Here is a 15,939-nt window from a genome sequence, read left to right as displayed (position 1 = left end):
GCCTATAGCAGGGGGAAGCCTGTAGCAGGAGGGAAGCCTATAGCAGGAGGGAAGCCTATAGCAGGAGGGAAGCCTATAGCAGGGGGAAGCCTGTAGCAGGAGGGAAGCCTATAGCAGGAGGGAAGCCTGTAGCAGGGGGAAGCCTGTAGCAGGGGGGAAGTGTAACATGCTTCTTCCCTTGGGCGGGGAAGAGGTAGCAGGCCGTTTTCTCTTCTCTGGCTTCCTTTGCCTCTGTGTAGATAATTGAGCTTCCCAGGTCTTGAGAATCTAGTATAGCTGCCCTCCTTTACCAAAAAGAAAGCAAGCCTGGCAGCACTGGGTCAAAACCACTCATTCCCCTTTGACCTTCCTGTCTAGCTGTGGTCTCTTAGGTCAGTAGTTGTCTCTGTGCCCTGTACAGACTGGGCCCTCTCAGTGGAGCAGAGACAGGCAGAGGCCTCTGGAGAACCAGTCTATGGCTTGTGATATCCTGGTGCCTGTGGTTATCATTTCCTGATGGCTAGCTTATCCTTCAGGGAGCTGCAGAATGCACCTGATGCCATCCCTGAGAGTGGAGTGGAGCCCCCACCCCTGGACACAGCCTGGGTGGAGGCCACTCGGAAGAAGGCCCTGTTGAAACTGGAGAAGCTGGACACGGACTTGAAGAATTATAAGGGCAATTCTATCAAAGAGAGCATCAGGTGCTGACCTGTTCTGGGCAGGGGAGGTGGGCAACTGGGCCTGCCTGGCCCTCGACCAGTATTCACTCACTGCCAGGCCTACAGGCGCGGCCATGATGACCTGGGTGACCACTACCTGGACTGTGGGGACCTCAGCAATGCCCTCAAATGTTACTCACGAGCCCGAGACTACTGCACCAGTGCTAAGCATGTCATCAACATGTGCCTCAACGTCATCAAGGTGGCCAGGGTGACAGCTGGGTAGGCATGGAGGGTCCAGAAGGGACAACCCAGACTTAGTCTGGCCTTGCCTACTCATCTGCCAGGTCAGTGTCTACTTGCAAAATTGGTCTCATGTGTTAAGCTACGTCAGTAAGGCTGAGTCTACTCCAGAGATTGCTGAGGTAAGGCCTACCTTCACAGAGAGTCTGCTGTAGAAGTTTTATCCCCCATTAGCCCCTTTTACTTCTTCCATACCTCAACCTCCCTTTGAGTTTGCTCCCAGGGTAGGGTGGGGACAGGGAATAGAGCTCCTTGAATAAGGGCAAGGTAGGGGGCCTCTCATGTCTGCTGCCTTCTCCTGCAGCAGCGCGGAGAGCGAGACAGCCAGACGCAAGCCATCCTCACCAAGCTCAAGTGTGCTGCAGGTGACCTCTCCCACTCTTTCTCCCTCTCCGTGTAGCACTTGTTCAAGTTCATAAAGAAGCTGGTGGGGTTTGGGGAAGTAGGTCAGCTGGTTTCCCTGAGCCTGGGTATGTATGCATATACATCATGGGCATTTTGAAGATTTCCTGCAGACCTAACTTGGAATGTTTTCAGTTAAATGCTGTTACTAACAGCTAGTATTTCTGTCCCAAAACTGAGGAATACTGGCTTAGGAGGCCAGAGGCGACCCACTGATGGCCATGGTCTCCTAGGGCTCTAACACCTCTAAATCCTTCATCAGTCTCCTCCCTGCCTTTAGGCTTGGCTGAGCTGGCTGCACGAAAGTATAAGCAAGCTGCTAAGTGCTTCCTTCTGGCTTCCTTTGATCACTGTGATTTCCCAGAGGTGAGGAGGGGCACCAGGCACTCTTCAGCTTGTCCAAGTCCGTAAGAGGAAGTGAAAGCTCGTGGATTGGGCTCGTGAACAAGGGTCTAAGCACTGTCTTGAGTGGGTAGTGAGAAGGGCAGGGCAGGCCCCAACCTTGGGCTTCCTTGGTCTGGTTTCTGGACCCACCTCCCCCTCTGCCCCTCAGCTGCTGTCCCCCAGCAATGTGGCTGTCTATGGTGGCCTGTGTGCCTTAGCCACCTTTGACCGGCAGGAGCTGCAGCGCAATGTCATCTCCAGCAGGTAAGTTGGTAGTGGGCTCCTACTTTCTGGGCTCCCATCGAGTCAGCCCTCCTTAGCTGAGCATTCTGGTATCCTCAGCTCCTTCAAGTTGTTCCTGGAGCTGGAGCCACAGGTCAGAGACATCATCTTCAAATTCTATGAGTCCAAGTATGCCTCATGCTTGAAGATGTTGGATGAGATGAAGGTAAGGTACAGGTACAGGCACCTTGGACTGAAGGGATAGGCAGCCTGGGACTGAGCTGGGCATGCCTCAGAGACCCTGACCAGCCCTCCTCTGCAGGACAACCTGCTCTTGGACATGTACCTGGCCCCTCATGTCAGGACACTGTACACCCAGATTCGTAATCGGGCTCTCATCCAAGTAAGTGTGGGTGTTGGGGAAAGGGGCATGAACGGTTAGGGCTATGTGGAATGTAGACCTTCTGAGGAGCAATGAACAGCTTATGGCTTCTGTCCTATAGTACTTCAGCCCCTATGTGTCAGCTGATATGCACAAGATGGCCGCAGCCTTCAACACAACAGTTGCAGCTCTGGAAGATGAGCTGACACAGCTCATCCTGGAGGGGCTTATTAATGCTCGCATCGATTCACACAGCAAGGTGGGTACACAGGGTGGGGGCTGCTCCAAGTATGTGGTGTGGAGCCTCGCTGGGCTGCTCTGTCTGAGCCGCCTCGTGTGTGCATAGATACTGTATGCTCGAGATGTGGATCAGCGCAGCACCACCTTCGAGAAGTCCCTGCTGATGGGCAAGGAGTTCCAACGACGTGCCAAAGCCATGATTCTGAGAGCCGCTGTGCTACGCAACCAGATCCATGTCAAGGTGAACAGCCTGGGGTGCGAGGGAATGGGCAGCACCCACACAGCCTCCACTGAACCCTTCCCTGTCCACTGCAGTCTCCTCCTAGAGAAGGGAGCCAAGGGGAGCTGACTCCAGCAAACAGCCAGTCACGGATGAGCACCAACATGTGAAAGGCATTCCCGTGACCGTCAGACTCTGCCATGGAAGCAGCACCTGGGCCTCCTGCCTGCTTGCCTCAAGATGAGACTCCAAACTCTGTGTGGTTCATTAGAGCAGACTGGCCACTCGGATGCTGGGTCACTGGCCTTCCGCTCTGAGCTCCCCTCTGCTGTGGTAGGCAGGCTGCCCATGTGGCCACTGGGGCCTGACTCTAGGTTCCTGTCCCAATGAAACAGACCATGTGCAATTCCCAGGTAAGGGCACTCAGACCCTTCCTGTCCATGTAGTTCTGACTACAGCAGTGTCCCTATCCGAGTAGTCCATTAAAGTACACATTGATCATTGCCCCAGGCTCCCTTCCTTTCTGCTTGTGTCCCCTGGATACTCTGACCACTCACAGGAGGGAGCGGTCCACTGAGACAGGAGAGCAGCCTCCTTGGATGTGGGCTAGGAACAGCCACAGGCCATTATTCTAGATGTCTGAAATGGTTTATTGTTCAGTGCTGGAAACACAAGTGTGGGAACAGGGCAAGTCCAACCAAGGCTACCCTTGGTGCAACATTGCCAGGCCCCCACCTGCAGACATCAACATGTTCTGTGTCAAAGAGGAGATTCCCTGAGTAAAGGCATTTCCTTAAGAGTGTCCAGGCTTCAGTGGCTGTCCAGGGGTAGAGATGGCTCTTGCTGGCGTTCAGGCTAGGGCACTACCCATGACTTCAGAGAAACCACTTGGTGTTACAGGCCTCACCTGCTGAGCTTCCTGCAGTCCAGGCTGGATCCCTTTCCAGGCCAGAGACTTCTCTAATTTGGTCTTAAAAAGCAATCCATGACCTGACAGGGAGGGCGAGAGGAGAATGGGGGTCAGGAAGCCAGCGTTCCCACTACTGCTAGAGGGTGGACGGGCTGGTTACAGCGGGCATCTGCTCACCTGGGCAATCTGCTGTCTCTCTGAAAGCTCGCTTCTTGCAGCAACCACGGCACAGATTAAACACACACCTATTGCCCTGTGTGTAGAAAAGCTAATGAGCTGAGGCCAACGCATGGACTCAGGCTAAATTGTGAGGTGGGTAGTACCAGACTCCAGCACCATAAGGAGCACCCATGAGGACCGTCCTGCCCACAGAACAGAGGGCCAGCTCACCTTTGGATTCCCACATTGGTCACACTTTGCATATTTGGCTGGGGAAAAAAAGGGGACAGGTTGAATGAGCTGAATGAGGCAGGGCAGGGTGAGCAGCTGCCACCCACCTATACAAAGACTTATTGATATATACAGAGTTCTGTCTGCAAATGCCTCAATGCCAGGAGAGGGCACTAGATCTCATCAGTCATGGTTGCTGGGTACTGAACTCAGGACCTCTCGAAGAGCAACCAGTGGAAGCGCTCTTAACCTCTGAGCCCTCTGAGGGTCCCACCTCTACAAAGCTTGCTGTGGCCCCCCAGGCCAGGAAACTGAGTAAGGACAGATGATGTAGCTATTTATGACAAGAGATGGCTGACGGGAGACCGAGCATAGCCTCACTGGAAACAAACAGAAAGCAGGTGGGCTGCCCACACCACCCTTAGCATCCAAAGGCCTAGGTCTGTTACTGTCTCCCATTGAAAAATTTGGGTATTCACATGTGGTTTAAGCTCTGCTGATAAAAAGTCAGACTACACAGTGAGATCCAAGGCAGCGTGGATTACAGATTGAGACCTACGTTAAGAAACGAAAGGGGCAAAATCAGAACCCCTGTCCTAATGCCCACTTCCTGTGGTATAGAATTGCAGGCAGAAACTACTATGGCATCTCTCTCTTAAAACAGTCCATGCGCGACTGTGATATGGTCCTTCCTGCTGTCTCCTCAGCCTCACAAAGTTCAGATTAAACTCCCAGGGAGCTGCCATCAGATGCTGAACCTCTAGGAAGCAGCTGAATGTGTGAGCCCAGATTGCCAAAATGGCTAGGACACAGGACAATACCCTGGACTGAGACCAAGCTGCACACCTAGAAACACTACTGAAAAACCCTGAGTCTAGGAGAGGCTAGCACCTTCATCCCCATCTATCTGAGTCAGGACTCTGACCCACCACTCTCCAAATATGTACAACCCAGCATGCTCCCCAGCCAGTGACTAACTCAGCAGGCCAAAGACAGCCCTAGTGACCCAAAGTCTTTGTCATATAGTCAAACTCCTGTGGTCATCTGAACAGCACCTAGCTAAGGAGCTAGTACAGTGGCCTTGTCTGATACATTAAGTAGGTTTATAGCCATACACTACACTACAGATCAGATTCAAAGGCCCTTCACAGGCTCTTAGTGTCATAAAGTCTGGTCTGGGCATAGGATTGCAGGGAGAATTGTCTCCAGGCATGTCTCTGGATCTGGCATGAAACTTGAGAAGCCTGGACTCCTATCCCCAGTAAAGATGATAAAGATAATGAAGAGGTTTCCAGGCAGGCTGCCCAACAAACCTGGCTTCAACAGGAGTAGCACTCACGTTTCAGGGAAGGGTCAAAGGTTTTGTGAGGGTTCCTCAGTTGTTTCTTAAGCTTATTCTTGGACAAGCCCTCCATGCTGCCCTCTTCTTCCTCCAGAGCCCGCTTGCTTCGACTACCACTGTTCTCCTTGCTCCCTTCCCTAGGTCTGAAGGGAAAGGACAGTGAGCAGCATCAAAGAAGAGTTCACCAGTGCTAAATGGAGCACATCTCAGGAGGGTTCCAAGGCAAAGGGGCTGGAAAGCCAGAGATGCCAAGGGCATGCATGGTTCTACTCAAGTAACTATTCTTGGCTGTCCAGGCAAACAGGGCTGGTCCAAGGACATAGGTACAGTTCACACAATAGAATGGCTAACAGAAATTAAGCCTTCCTGGAATGACATCTAAGGTTCCGGAGCCCAGGGTCTTCGACACTGAGTCCAGTCAAGCTGAAATCACAGATGACAGCCTGCCCACTTTAGAGATTCCAGCCCCAGGGTCTACCTGTTAACCCCAAGGACAAAGCCACACAGGACTAAAGGATCTTGGATAAGTACCCTTGGATAAGCACACAGACTCTCCTCTTCCTTTGCCCAGGACAGGGACTTGTCTTAGCAACTAGAGCAACGGCAAAGGGCACCTGTGCACATACTCCCACTGTAGACTGGCTAAGCTCACCCTGGCCGGATGTAGGGCTGGCATATCCAATGGAAAGCAGGTAAGTTGTCAGCTGGCCTCACTCCTTCTTGCTGCCTGGACATGTCCTCCTGCAAAAGCCCAAGGCCTGTCAGAGACCTAAACTGCTGGCCCACTACAGAACTTGCTGGGCTCCCATGCACCAGCCCTTCACCTGCCTGACACCGAAGCTTTAGCGCCTGGCTCACCGCAGCCACACCTTCCAGGGTCTTCACCTTGGCCAGCTCCTCTCGAAGCTGCTGATGTACCTGTAGCCTGAGGCAGATGCGTGTCACTCCCAGTCACCACCTAGGCCAAGTCCTAGGCACATGGCCAATTACCTCTTCCCACCGAGACTCCTGCCCTCCCTCACTGCCAAGCCACCAGCCCTTCAGCAGACTAGGTGGCCAAGTTTTTTTGGGGGAAGCCCACAGAACAGTCCAGGCAGGGTTCTGACACTGCCGAGACAGACTCACTCTCAAGTCCTGCCCAGAGAGCAACTCACGTGTGGTGCCACAGCTTGAAGAGATGGGCCCGGACATAGGACAGTGGGCAAGGGTGCTGCCGCACAATGTCCAGGTACTCATCGGCCAGCTCCCACACCGCAGGGCTTCGGCCCTCAAAGAGGGCAGGGTTGTGCAGGTTCCCCTCTGGGAAGAAGGTAGATAAAGCTCAGAACACTCTCCCAGCCACTCAGGTCACTGGCTAGCTATAGGACTGGCAAGTCTGGAAAACGGTCTGAGGGCTTGGTTTGGGCTCCTTGGAGCAGACATGACAGTGAACACCATCTACTTAAATAGGACTACAAGGACGAACAAAGCCGAGGTGTGCATCTGCTCACCTGCACTCATGACCCCCTGCACGCCTGTGTCCTGGAGGCACCGCTCCACATCCTGCAGGCACCGGATGTTCCCATTGGCAAACACAGGGATCCCCACAGCCTTCCTGTGGCGGGGGAAGAGAAGCCTGACCCTACACCATGCCAGGGCAGTACTAAGCCAGGAGGGGCAGAGACCAGCCACCAAGTTCTATCTTGTTGAGACACCTTGGCTTCTGTGGCATTATTGCCTTCCCTCTCAGACAGTTATAGGGCATAGTGCCAAGGTGTCCCACTAAGTTTATGCCACTTCCATAAAGTCCAATGGACCAATGACTGCACCCGACCCGTGTCTGCTCACCGAACTGCCTTGATGTGCTCCCAGGAGGCTGTTCCTGCCATGGGCCCCTTCTGCTCCTTGGTGCGCCCATGCACAGTCAGCAGCTAGGACAGACCAACACTTGGTTCAACCCTGCTCTACGCAAAGGTCCCAATTACAAGGGACCTGCTCGAGTTTCTCAGCTTTCCATGCTAGGAGGAACCAAGGCCATCTGGAAGGGATCTGTCCCTGGTCCCAGGGTCTTGAAAGCCCTGCCCCTTTGGAAGAGCCCCAGGCTGCAATCAGAAAACATAAGTCAAGAGGCAGAGCCCCAAGTACAGAAAAAGTCTGGAGAACTCAGGATGCAGGATCCTGCTGTTTCCAGAAAGCACATGTCTCAGAGTACACTTGGCCAGGCTCAACATGCAGGACAAGGAACAGGACAGGGTCTGATAGCCCCATGGCTTATGCCCAGGCTTTCCCAGAGGCTGGATACTGAGCTCACCTAAAGGCAGCCCTGACTGATGTCTAGCAAGCCTGAGATGTGGTAGTGAACCCAATGGTACTCTCCATGCAGACAACACCCTGGAGCTGGAATGGCAGGTTTAGAGTTCCCAGGCCAGGGTAGCAGGTCTTAGAAGTGGTGCCAGGAGGGGCCCACTGCCCTGCCCAAAGCAAATGTCTTGACTGCAGCCCCCACTCAAGAGCTACAGAAGCAAGAGCCACCTCTAGTGTTGGAAGATTGTCATGGAAAGACAGAACGTGCTCAAATGTGAGGCCAGGCCGCCTGCTAGATCCCAACAACCACCCTGGGAGCCATGGCCTCACCTGACAGCCAGCCTTCTCCAGCATCTGGGCGTACCTCACTGTCTTGTCAATCTCTGGGAAGACACGGATTTTGCATGTGACAGGAACAGAGAGTCGCTCATGAGCCAGCAGAACTGAGAAAAAAGACAGCCTCTGAGGGAACCGCAGTGCCACTTCAAGGTGGCCAAACCCCAGTGTGTTCCCATGGGGCACTGGGAGTTAACAGGAGTAAGGACACCATCCTAGCACTTAATGTCTGATTCTAAGGAGATAGTTGGTATACATCAGGGGACTCTATAGTCACCTCCTTCCAGCAGGGAAAGTCCTGTGGCCAAGAGCCCCCAGAGGGATCACCGTTGTCCTCTCTTGAGCCCCAACCAAGCAGCTGTGCTTATGAGCCCTGTCAGACTGTCTCTGGGGCGACTCACTTGCTGACACAGTGGCATGCAGCCAACTCACTCATTCTTTGAAGAAGATCCCACTCCTCCTGAAGAAAAGCACCATAGTGACCTGCAGAGAAAGAGAGTGGCCCCCGTTGCACCCACATTGCCATGAACCCCCTACTAGGCCAGCCCCTCAGAATACAGAGGACTCCACAGCTAGGCTGCGTGCATGAGTGCCAGCCTCTACATAGAACCTCAAGGTCAGTAGGGTCTCTGGACTTTGGAGCTATGCTATCAAAACTCCAAAGCAGGCCACACAGAACACTTAACACCACACAGCCTAAGACCAATAATGTTTGCTTGGAGGTCCAGTGAGCCTATGTGTGGGATTACAGAGCCAAGGACTCCCCCCAACCCCCAACCAGCTGGTCACATTTATCAGTAAGATACCCATGTGGCCAGCAGAGTCTGGTCTCCAGTCAAGCATCTGGGAACTCTCCAGGATGACAAGACCAGAAAAAGAGCCACCACAGTCACAGGGGCTAACTCTCCCCATGCCCACCAATACCCAGGCTCCACCAGAACAGGCCTGGACAGGTGTCAACACAGGACTGTAGAAATGACCTCACCTCTCTTGGCTATCATCTGTGGGCAGCCCAAGTTGAGGTCAATGGCATCACAGTAATCTTGCGCTAGCAGAGCTGCCTGGACAAACACCTCTGGGTCATTGGCACAGAACTGAAGAAGACATGAATGTCACCCTTGGTCAGAACAGGCCTAGGACTCTCCCTGCCTAGGCCACCCAGCCCTGTGAGGAGCCCCGAGACTCAATGAGCTATGATCTTTCCACCAGCATTTATAGTAAGTGGGAACCATCTCATACCACTAGGATTATGAGCTGTATATGACATGTAACTGTATATGGTGGGGACAGTTTGGAAATGCTGTCCCTATATACAGGCTACCCAGTAGCCACGGTCCCTCTGGTCACCTGCACAATGAGAGGCCTATCCTCAGGGCACACGTCACAGTATAAGTTCTCTTTCCGATAGTTAGCATCTCTAACGAAGACCTGGGCATGTAGCATAGGGGTGTAGCATAGCTGGGCTCCATGGCGGCGGCTCAGCAGTCTCCAAGCTAGCTCACTTTGGTCCACCATGGGTGCCACCACATGTCGGGCACCCCCCAGGGTGCGGCTCCAAAACTCAAAACCCTGAAGTTTGGGCATCCTCTCCACACTAAGGGCAGAAGAGGAACAAGCTGTTATTTCAGCCATAGTATCCCATCATACACCAGGAGGGTTCGAAGTTCAACTCAAGGGGCTGACCACTCTGGTCAATTATTGCTGACAGCTCCCCCAAACACACGATGACAACAGGAGAGGTATACGCAGCCACAGGGTCGAGCTGCCCTCCTCTATCTTCTAGCAGTGACCCTGGCATACCACTCACCCTCCCTGGACCTTACCCCCTCATTTGCTACTGGATTAAACGCTAGCCTGGTGGAACAGGTGTGGAGGATAAACTCGTCTGTGCCCGAACAAGGAAATCTGTGCCCCTGTAGGCCGGACCTGGCCAGGTGAGACCACCTGGCGGCACGAGGCCTGACGCCACCTCGGGTCTTGGGAGAGCAGCGAGCACGTCAGCCCCGAAGGCCCCTTTCCTGGTCTGGCCCAGAGCCTCCTTCGCTGACCCTACCCCTTGGGCTGGCTGGGGGCCCGAGCCGCCACCGGACGACGTCAAAGGAGCTTGAATTAGGTCTACTTCTCACACCGTCGGAGATGGCCGGGGCTCGATGAAGACCTGTGGCTGCAGGCACGCTCCAAAGAAAGGGACACAGAAGGCCCCTAGCCTCTGCCTTACCCGCGGCACCGCCAGCAGGACCCACAGGAAGGCGGCGGCAGCCGCCAGGCTCTGTGGCTCAGATTCAGCGCACCACCACCGGAAGTGCCGAGGCCGGAAGCGCACTGTCAGACGCTCCGCACCGTCTGCGGTGCGTCAAAGAAAAAAATCCTCGGAAACTGTAGCTCAGCACCGAAGGGACCGGTCCTGTAGACACTGGAGCTGAGCAAGTACAAACTGCGCATGCCCGGAGCCACGTTGTCCGTTCCAGACAATTGGCAGTGCGACATCTTTCCTCCCACCTCTATCCCCAACCCACCCCCGCATTCCAGGAGCAGCCCTTGGTTCTTCAGACACAAGACATAAATTCAGTATAACACCACAGTAGGAAACGAGATAAAGAATTATTACTCCAAATCCTGAATAGGAAAGGTTACAAGAGGCCTGTCCTTTGTTGAGTAATGAGATGCTTCCTAGAGGAAAGGAACATGCATAAAGAAATATGACGTTGGCCGGACGATGATGGCCTACACCTTTAATCCCATCATTCAGGAGGCAGAGGCAGGCGGATCTCTGTGAATTGGAGGCCAGCCTGGTCTACAGAGTGAATTCCAGAAATCCTCCCCTACCCCCCAGCTGCCCCCATTCTCAAAAACAAAATCAAACAAAAAAGCTTTCTCTCTTAAGCTCCTCTTTTCAGGGTATTTTAAATAGGAAACCAAACTGTGACGGTAAACTGTTATTTTCTTTTTAATAGTAGTCCTCTACTTCACAGAGATAGATCTACCAGACCCTGCCTCCCAAATACAGACTTAAAGGCATGAACCACTGTCTGATTCATTTTACTACTCTTTAATTGTTCTATGGCTACTTATATGCACCTTGAGTTTTCAGAGTCTAGAGTTTGTATCCTGCAACTCACATGCTTCCAGTATTTACCTCTGTTGTTCAGATTTCCAGCTCCACAAACCTTACAGAAACATTGTGTCACAGAGTCTTGCTCTCCAGCCTTAATGCAATTGCTGATACATACTTTATAATGATTGATACATGTAAAAGGTATAATGATATAATGTAATATATGTGTATTACATGGACCATTTATGATACTTTAATTTTCTGCCTTGTAAGAAAATGACAGGAAGCTGGGTGGTGATGCCACATGCCTTTAATCACAGCATTCAGGAAAAAGAGGTAGGAGTATCTCTGTGAGTTGGAGGCCAGCCTGGTTTACAGAGCTAATTCAGGATAGCCAGGACTACATAAAGAAACCATATCTTGAAAAATAAAATAAAAAATAAAGAAAGTAAACAAGAGGGGCAGGAGAGATGGCTCAGAGGTTAAGAGTGCTAGTTGCTCTTCTAGCAGTCCTGAGTTCTGTTTCCAGCACCCACAAGACAGCTTACAACTGTCTTATGGGATCCAGGGCCCTCTTCTGGTTGACTTTTAACTAGGATTCTAGCAGAGGATCTGAGGATGACCTTGAATTCCTGTTCCTTAGTCCCCACCTCCCAACTGCTTCATTGATGCTGTGCTGGAAATCAAACCCAAAGCTTGTGTGTGTTGGGCAATTGCTCTACTAGCTCAGCCGCATCCCCAGTCATTTCTTAGTCTTTTTTCCTACTCTTCTTTTGTCTATGCAACTGCCTAAGTTTCTATTGTTGACAGCATCTTGCCTGGAATTCTGCTTTGTTTTCTGAGATCACCTTGACTGAGCAAGAGTGTTTTCTGCTCTTAGGTTGGCCTGCCCACTAGTGGAGTCTTCCAGCACTGCTTGTTAGCTAAGGCAGCACAGGCCACTTCTGCTTCAATAACTGACTTCCCCGGGAAGGAGCAGCCTGGGATTTCCACTCATCTCTCTTGGCAGGGACCCACTGTCTCACTTTAAGGCCGGGTAAAGACACTGAGACTGGGTTTCTCTTCTTGCCTCCCCAGAGCTGAACTTTGAACCTCTAGAAGCCACTTGGTGAGAAAGGACTCTGGCAGATGACGACTGAACACAGAGCTGGGTGGTGAGCCTTTGGTAGCCTGTGCCCCAGCCCTAAGCTGGCTCCTGGAGGAGGGAACTTGTCCTTAGCTGCACCCATCTAGACTGGAGCTTGCATCATGTGGGCAGAGAGGAGGGATGGGCCAAGTCAAGTGCCCCAAACTCACTCCCTTCCTGGCAAAGATTTGGTAGATTTTCCTGAACACTGTTTCCCCTTTGGCTGAGAGTCCTCAGAACAACTTCCAGGACTTTCAATGACTTTCTGAAGACTTTTCACCAGAAAAGGCTGCTTTACTCCGGACAGTCCTCTGAACCCCTCTGGCCACTGGGAGTGTGGGACCCTTTTAATTCAGTATGACTCACACAGATGCTCGGGTGTTTTCGGGAGGGTGCCATTGTGTGTCCCCTTTGTTCTCTTCTCCACTTCTCTTTTTGGAAACAGGATCTCACTATGTACCCTTAGCTGACCTAGAACTTGATAAACCAGACTGGCCTCTGACTCATAGAGATCAGCCTGCTTCTGTCTCCAAGAGCTGGGATGAGAGGGTATGGGTGATGTGTGCTACTGTGCCTAGAAACAAAATTGCAAAGATAACAGCAGCTCTAAGAATTACCCCTTACCCCTTATGTCTCCCTCTCCCACCCATCCTTCCTAATGTACAAAAATGACATTATCATTGAGTTTTATTGTTTGATCCTGTTCTTTCAAACGGTTTCACATGGCTGGCTTGCAACTTACTCTGGAGCCCAGACTAGTCTCAAACTCATGGTGGTCTTCTTGTTCAGCTGCCCAAGGGATAGAGGTGAGCTCCACCATCCAGAGCTTACCTTTCCCGTTTGTTGTCCTGAAGTTCATGTCTTCCTTCCCTACTCATGACTCTCCTTTGGACACATGCAATCCATCCATTCTGTTAGTCACATAGAGTAGATAAGTAGGTCATCTCCAATATTTTTCAACTTTGTATTGTCTTACAATGGATGTGTGTGTTTGTATGCACATGTATGTATGTGTGCCTCTGTGTGTGTGCATGTGTATGTATGTGTGCATGCACACATGTGTGTTTGTGGGTTGTTCATGTGTATATATTGTGCATGTATGTGCATGTGTATGTGCATGCATGCATGTGTGTGTGTATGCATGTGTATGTATGTGTGGTGTATGCATGTGTGTGTGTGTATGCAGGTATATGTGTATGTGTGGGCGTTGGTGTGCACTGTGTGTATGTGTGTGTTCATGCTTGTGTATATGTGTTCATGAATGTGCATGTATGTATGTGTGTGCATTTATGTATCTATGCATGTGTATGTGTGTATATGTATGTATGTATGTGTGTATGTATGCATGTGTATGTGTACATGTAAGTGTACTTAGAATACTTTCCAAGAAGCATAAACACAGAGGTGATTTTTCTGTGTGCTGCCAAATCTCTGCCTTGAGACCCTTTGTTCTCTGCCTCCCGGTAGGGTTGCTTTGATGCCAGTTTCTCTGTAACCTCTGAAGCACTCTGTGGTTATGTTGTCAACCTGACAGATAAGGAATGCTCCTCCTTGTTGTGACTGTCATTTTTTTTATTTCTCTTATAATGAGAGGTTGGACATCTTTTTATATGGTTAGAGGTCTAATTGACTATTATTTTGTTTATAAATTCCTTCTTAAACAGCTTCATGGAGGCATAATTAATATTTTTAGAATATATACAAAGTGGCAGTTACATGTTTATAGATACCCATATATACAAGTGAAACTGTTATAGTCATAATGAAAGTGTTTATCGCGACTCCCGGTTTCCCTGTGCCCCTCCCCAACCCACTTCATCCAGGACATGTTTGTTGCTTTATATGTGTACTTCTGTAGGGCTTTATTCCCATGGAACTGTGTCAAGTTTTTGGCTTTGGTCTGAGGTGCATGGCTCATTCTTTCCATGGCTGAGCAGTACTTTCATGGAATGTTCTGAACTGTTTCTCTATTCACCTGTTTATGAATCTGGAGTGGTTTCTCCAACCATTGCTGTGGATGTTCTTGTCAAATCTTCATGTGGACAGAATGTAATTTATATACCTAGGAATGGAATGGCAGATCTTACATGTTTTGAAACAGGTTTCACGTAGCCCAGGCTGGCCTCAAATTCTTTATGTAGTCATGATGACCTTGAATTCCTGATCCCTCTGATCATTCTACCCAAATGAGTGCTAGGGTTACAGATATGTGCCACCACATCTGGATTCATGTTTCTTCTCTTCCTCCTCCTCCTCCTCCTCTTTGTCCTCCTCCTCCTATTCCTCCTCCTTCTTATTTCTCTTGCCCTTCCTCTCCTTCTCTTCCACTTCCTCCTCCTCCTCCTCTTCTTGGTGTGTGTGTGTGTGTGTGTGTGTGTGTGTAAAGGGATAAAGGGATTTGTTTGGCTTATATTCATCCCAATCACAGTCCATTATGAAAGGAAGTCAGGGCAGGTTTCAGAGACCTGGAGTCAGGAAGCAGAGGCCACAGAGGAACACTGCTTGCTACTAGGGTAGAGCTCTGAGCCATGGCCATACATCATCTGTGACTTTTTTGGTGGGTGCTGTAGGCTCTGCATTGCAAACATAAATACCCAGTCTCCGAGGCCACCTCACCCATTGCAGTGAAGCATGTGAGCCATTACTTCTCTGCAATTCTGATCTATATGTTCTACCTAAACTGTCTCTTTTAAAATGAGAAAAGAAAGGATTTATGGGGCTGGAGACATGGTTCAGCAGTTAGGAGCACTGATTGCTCTTCCAGAGGTCCTGAGTTCAATTCCCAGCAACCACATGGTGGCTCACGGCCATCTGTCATGGGATCCGATGCCTTCTTCTGGTGTGTCTGAAGACAACTACAGTGTATTCATATAAATAAATTAAATAATAAATAAGGCATTTACATATGTTGGCCTGTGGAGGTCAGAAGATGGTGTGGGATCCCCTGGAACTGGAGTTGTGATGGTTGTGAGCCACCATGTGGGTGTTGGGAACCAAACTCAGGTCCTCTGCAAGAGCAGTCAGTGCTCTTAACTGCTGAACCATCTCTCCAGTCCCCAAAACTGTCTTAAGCATTCTTCTGGGTACACTCGGAATTGTATGCTGCTCGATTGTTGCTTTTACTCTATTTTCTTTGAGATGGGGTCTCCTGTAGTCTCATACTCTATGTACTGGAAGATGATTTTCACTTCTGTATTCCCACCTCCGCATCCCAAGTGGTGGGTGACAGGCACATGCCACCGTACCCAGCTCTTATTTCAGTCATTAAGCATGAGTTGGGGGACTAAGGGAAGAAAATACTGTATTTACCCATGCTTTTTGTTTTTCCACTTTCTTCCTGATCTTTTAAGGCTCTCTTAAGTTGAAAGGATGGTAAGATAGGCTCTTTCTTTCTTTGCCAGCCAGGCAGCCCTTGAGCTTCCGATCCTCCTGCCTCAGGTTTTGAAGTGTTAGGATTACATGCCTGTGTCACACCAGCCTCAGCCTGGGTAATTTCTATTGTATTATTTATTCTTATCCTTATGGTCACGACTACTAGTAGTGCTATGGGGTTTTTGAGACAGGGTTTTTGTTTAACAGAGCTGGCTATTCTGGAACTCACTCTGTACACCAGGCTGTACTGAATTCACAGAGATCCACCTTCCTCTGCCTCACAAGCTCTGGGATTGAAGGTGTGCACTACCACTGCCTGGCCAGTGCCCTCTTT

At 50.6% G+C, this 15,939-nt stretch overlaps 2 protein-coding genes across 7 annotated transcripts in view; one reads left to right on the top strand and one right to left on the bottom strand.

The window, feature by feature from the left end:
• Positions 1-3,296, top strand: part of Gps1 (G protein pathway suppressor 1) — a 5,165-nt gene extending 1,869 nt beyond the window's left edge. Inside the window, exons 4-14 of one of the 4 annotated variants that reach the window (XM_028787833.1) lie at positions 516-680; positions 765-900; positions 986-1,063; positions 1,249-1,306; positions 1,624-1,709; positions 1,897-1,991; positions 2,070-2,175; positions 2,272-2,352; positions 2,453-2,590; positions 2,678-2,812; positions 2,887-3,296. In XM_028787833.1, coding sequence (XP_028643666.1) covers positions 516-680; positions 765-900; positions 986-1,063; positions 1,249-1,306; positions 1,624-1,709; positions 1,897-1,991; positions 2,070-2,175; positions 2,272-2,352; positions 2,453-2,590; positions 2,678-2,812; positions 2,887-2,961 — 1,153 coding nt within the window. In that variant the 3' untranslated portion in view covers positions 2,962-3,296. Of the gene's footprint in view, positions 1-515; positions 681-764; positions 901-985; positions 1,064-1,245; positions 1,307-1,623; positions 1,710-1,896; positions 1,992-2,069; positions 2,176-2,271; positions 2,353-2,452; positions 2,591-2,677; positions 2,813-2,886 lie in introns of all 4 variants that reach the window. The other 3 variants (XM_028787829.1, XM_028787831.1, XM_028787830.1) reach the window with 3 other exon arrangements.
• Positions 3,297-3,420: 124 nt separating this feature from the next.
• On the bottom strand, positions 3,421-10,345 carry Dus1l (dihydrouridine synthase 1 like). Of its 3 annotated transcripts, none has more exons than XM_028787834.1 (14): positions 10,106-10,345; positions 9,400-9,646; positions 9,038-9,146; positions 8,485-8,535; positions 8,047-8,159; positions 7,261-7,343; positions 6,924-7,054; positions 6,588-6,732; positions 6,262-6,358; positions 6,086-6,174; positions 5,431-5,576; positions 4,092-4,129; positions 3,879-3,954; positions 3,421-3,781 (listed from the first exon to the last, which is right to left on the bottom strand). In XM_028787834.1, exons 2-14 carry the CDS (start codon positions 9,634-9,636, stop codon positions 3,642-3,644), a joined length of 1,455 nt encoding a protein of 484 aa, XP_028643667.1. In that variant the 5' UTR covers positions 9,637-9,646; positions 10,106-10,345; the 3' UTR covers positions 3,421-3,641. The 3 variants fall into 3 exon arrangements, with proteins under 3 accessions (XP_028643667.1, XP_028643669.1, XP_028643668.1); XM_028787836.1 differs by having other exon boundaries at positions 6,924-7,027; XM_028787835.1 differs by having other exon boundaries at positions 10,271-10,338.
• Between the last annotated feature and the right edge of the window lie 5,594 nt (positions 10,346-15,939).

This window comes from Grammomys surdaster, unplaced genomic scaffold (assembly GCF_004785775.1).
Source record: "Grammomys surdaster isolate TR1022 unplaced genomic scaffold, NIH_TR_1.0 125688, whole genome shotgun sequence".
NCBI classification, from domain to species: domain Eukaryota; kingdom Metazoa; phylum Chordata; class Mammalia; order Rodentia; family Muridae; genus Grammomys; species Grammomys surdaster.
Note: the sequence above shows the minus strand (reverse complement) of the source record. Positions and strands in the feature narration are given on the sequence as shown.

What these genes read in the sequence shown, in the direction of transcription:
- Dus1l (XM_028787834.1), bottom strand. Translation starts at nt 9,636, where the DNA reads ATGCCCAAACTTCAGGGTTTTGAGTTTTGGAGCCGCACCCTGGGGGGT. An exon ending in CGCTAAAGCTTCGGTGTCAG is followed by an intron (nt 6,175 to 6,261) that starts GCAGGTGAAGGG and finishes GGGCTTTTGCAG; the next exon opens with GAGGACATGTCCAGGCAGCA. An exon ending in CTTTGACCCTTCCCTGAAAC is followed by an intron (nt 4,130 to 5,430) that starts GTGAGTGCTACT and finishes TTTTTTCCCCAG; the next exon opens with CCAAATATGCAAAGTGTGAC.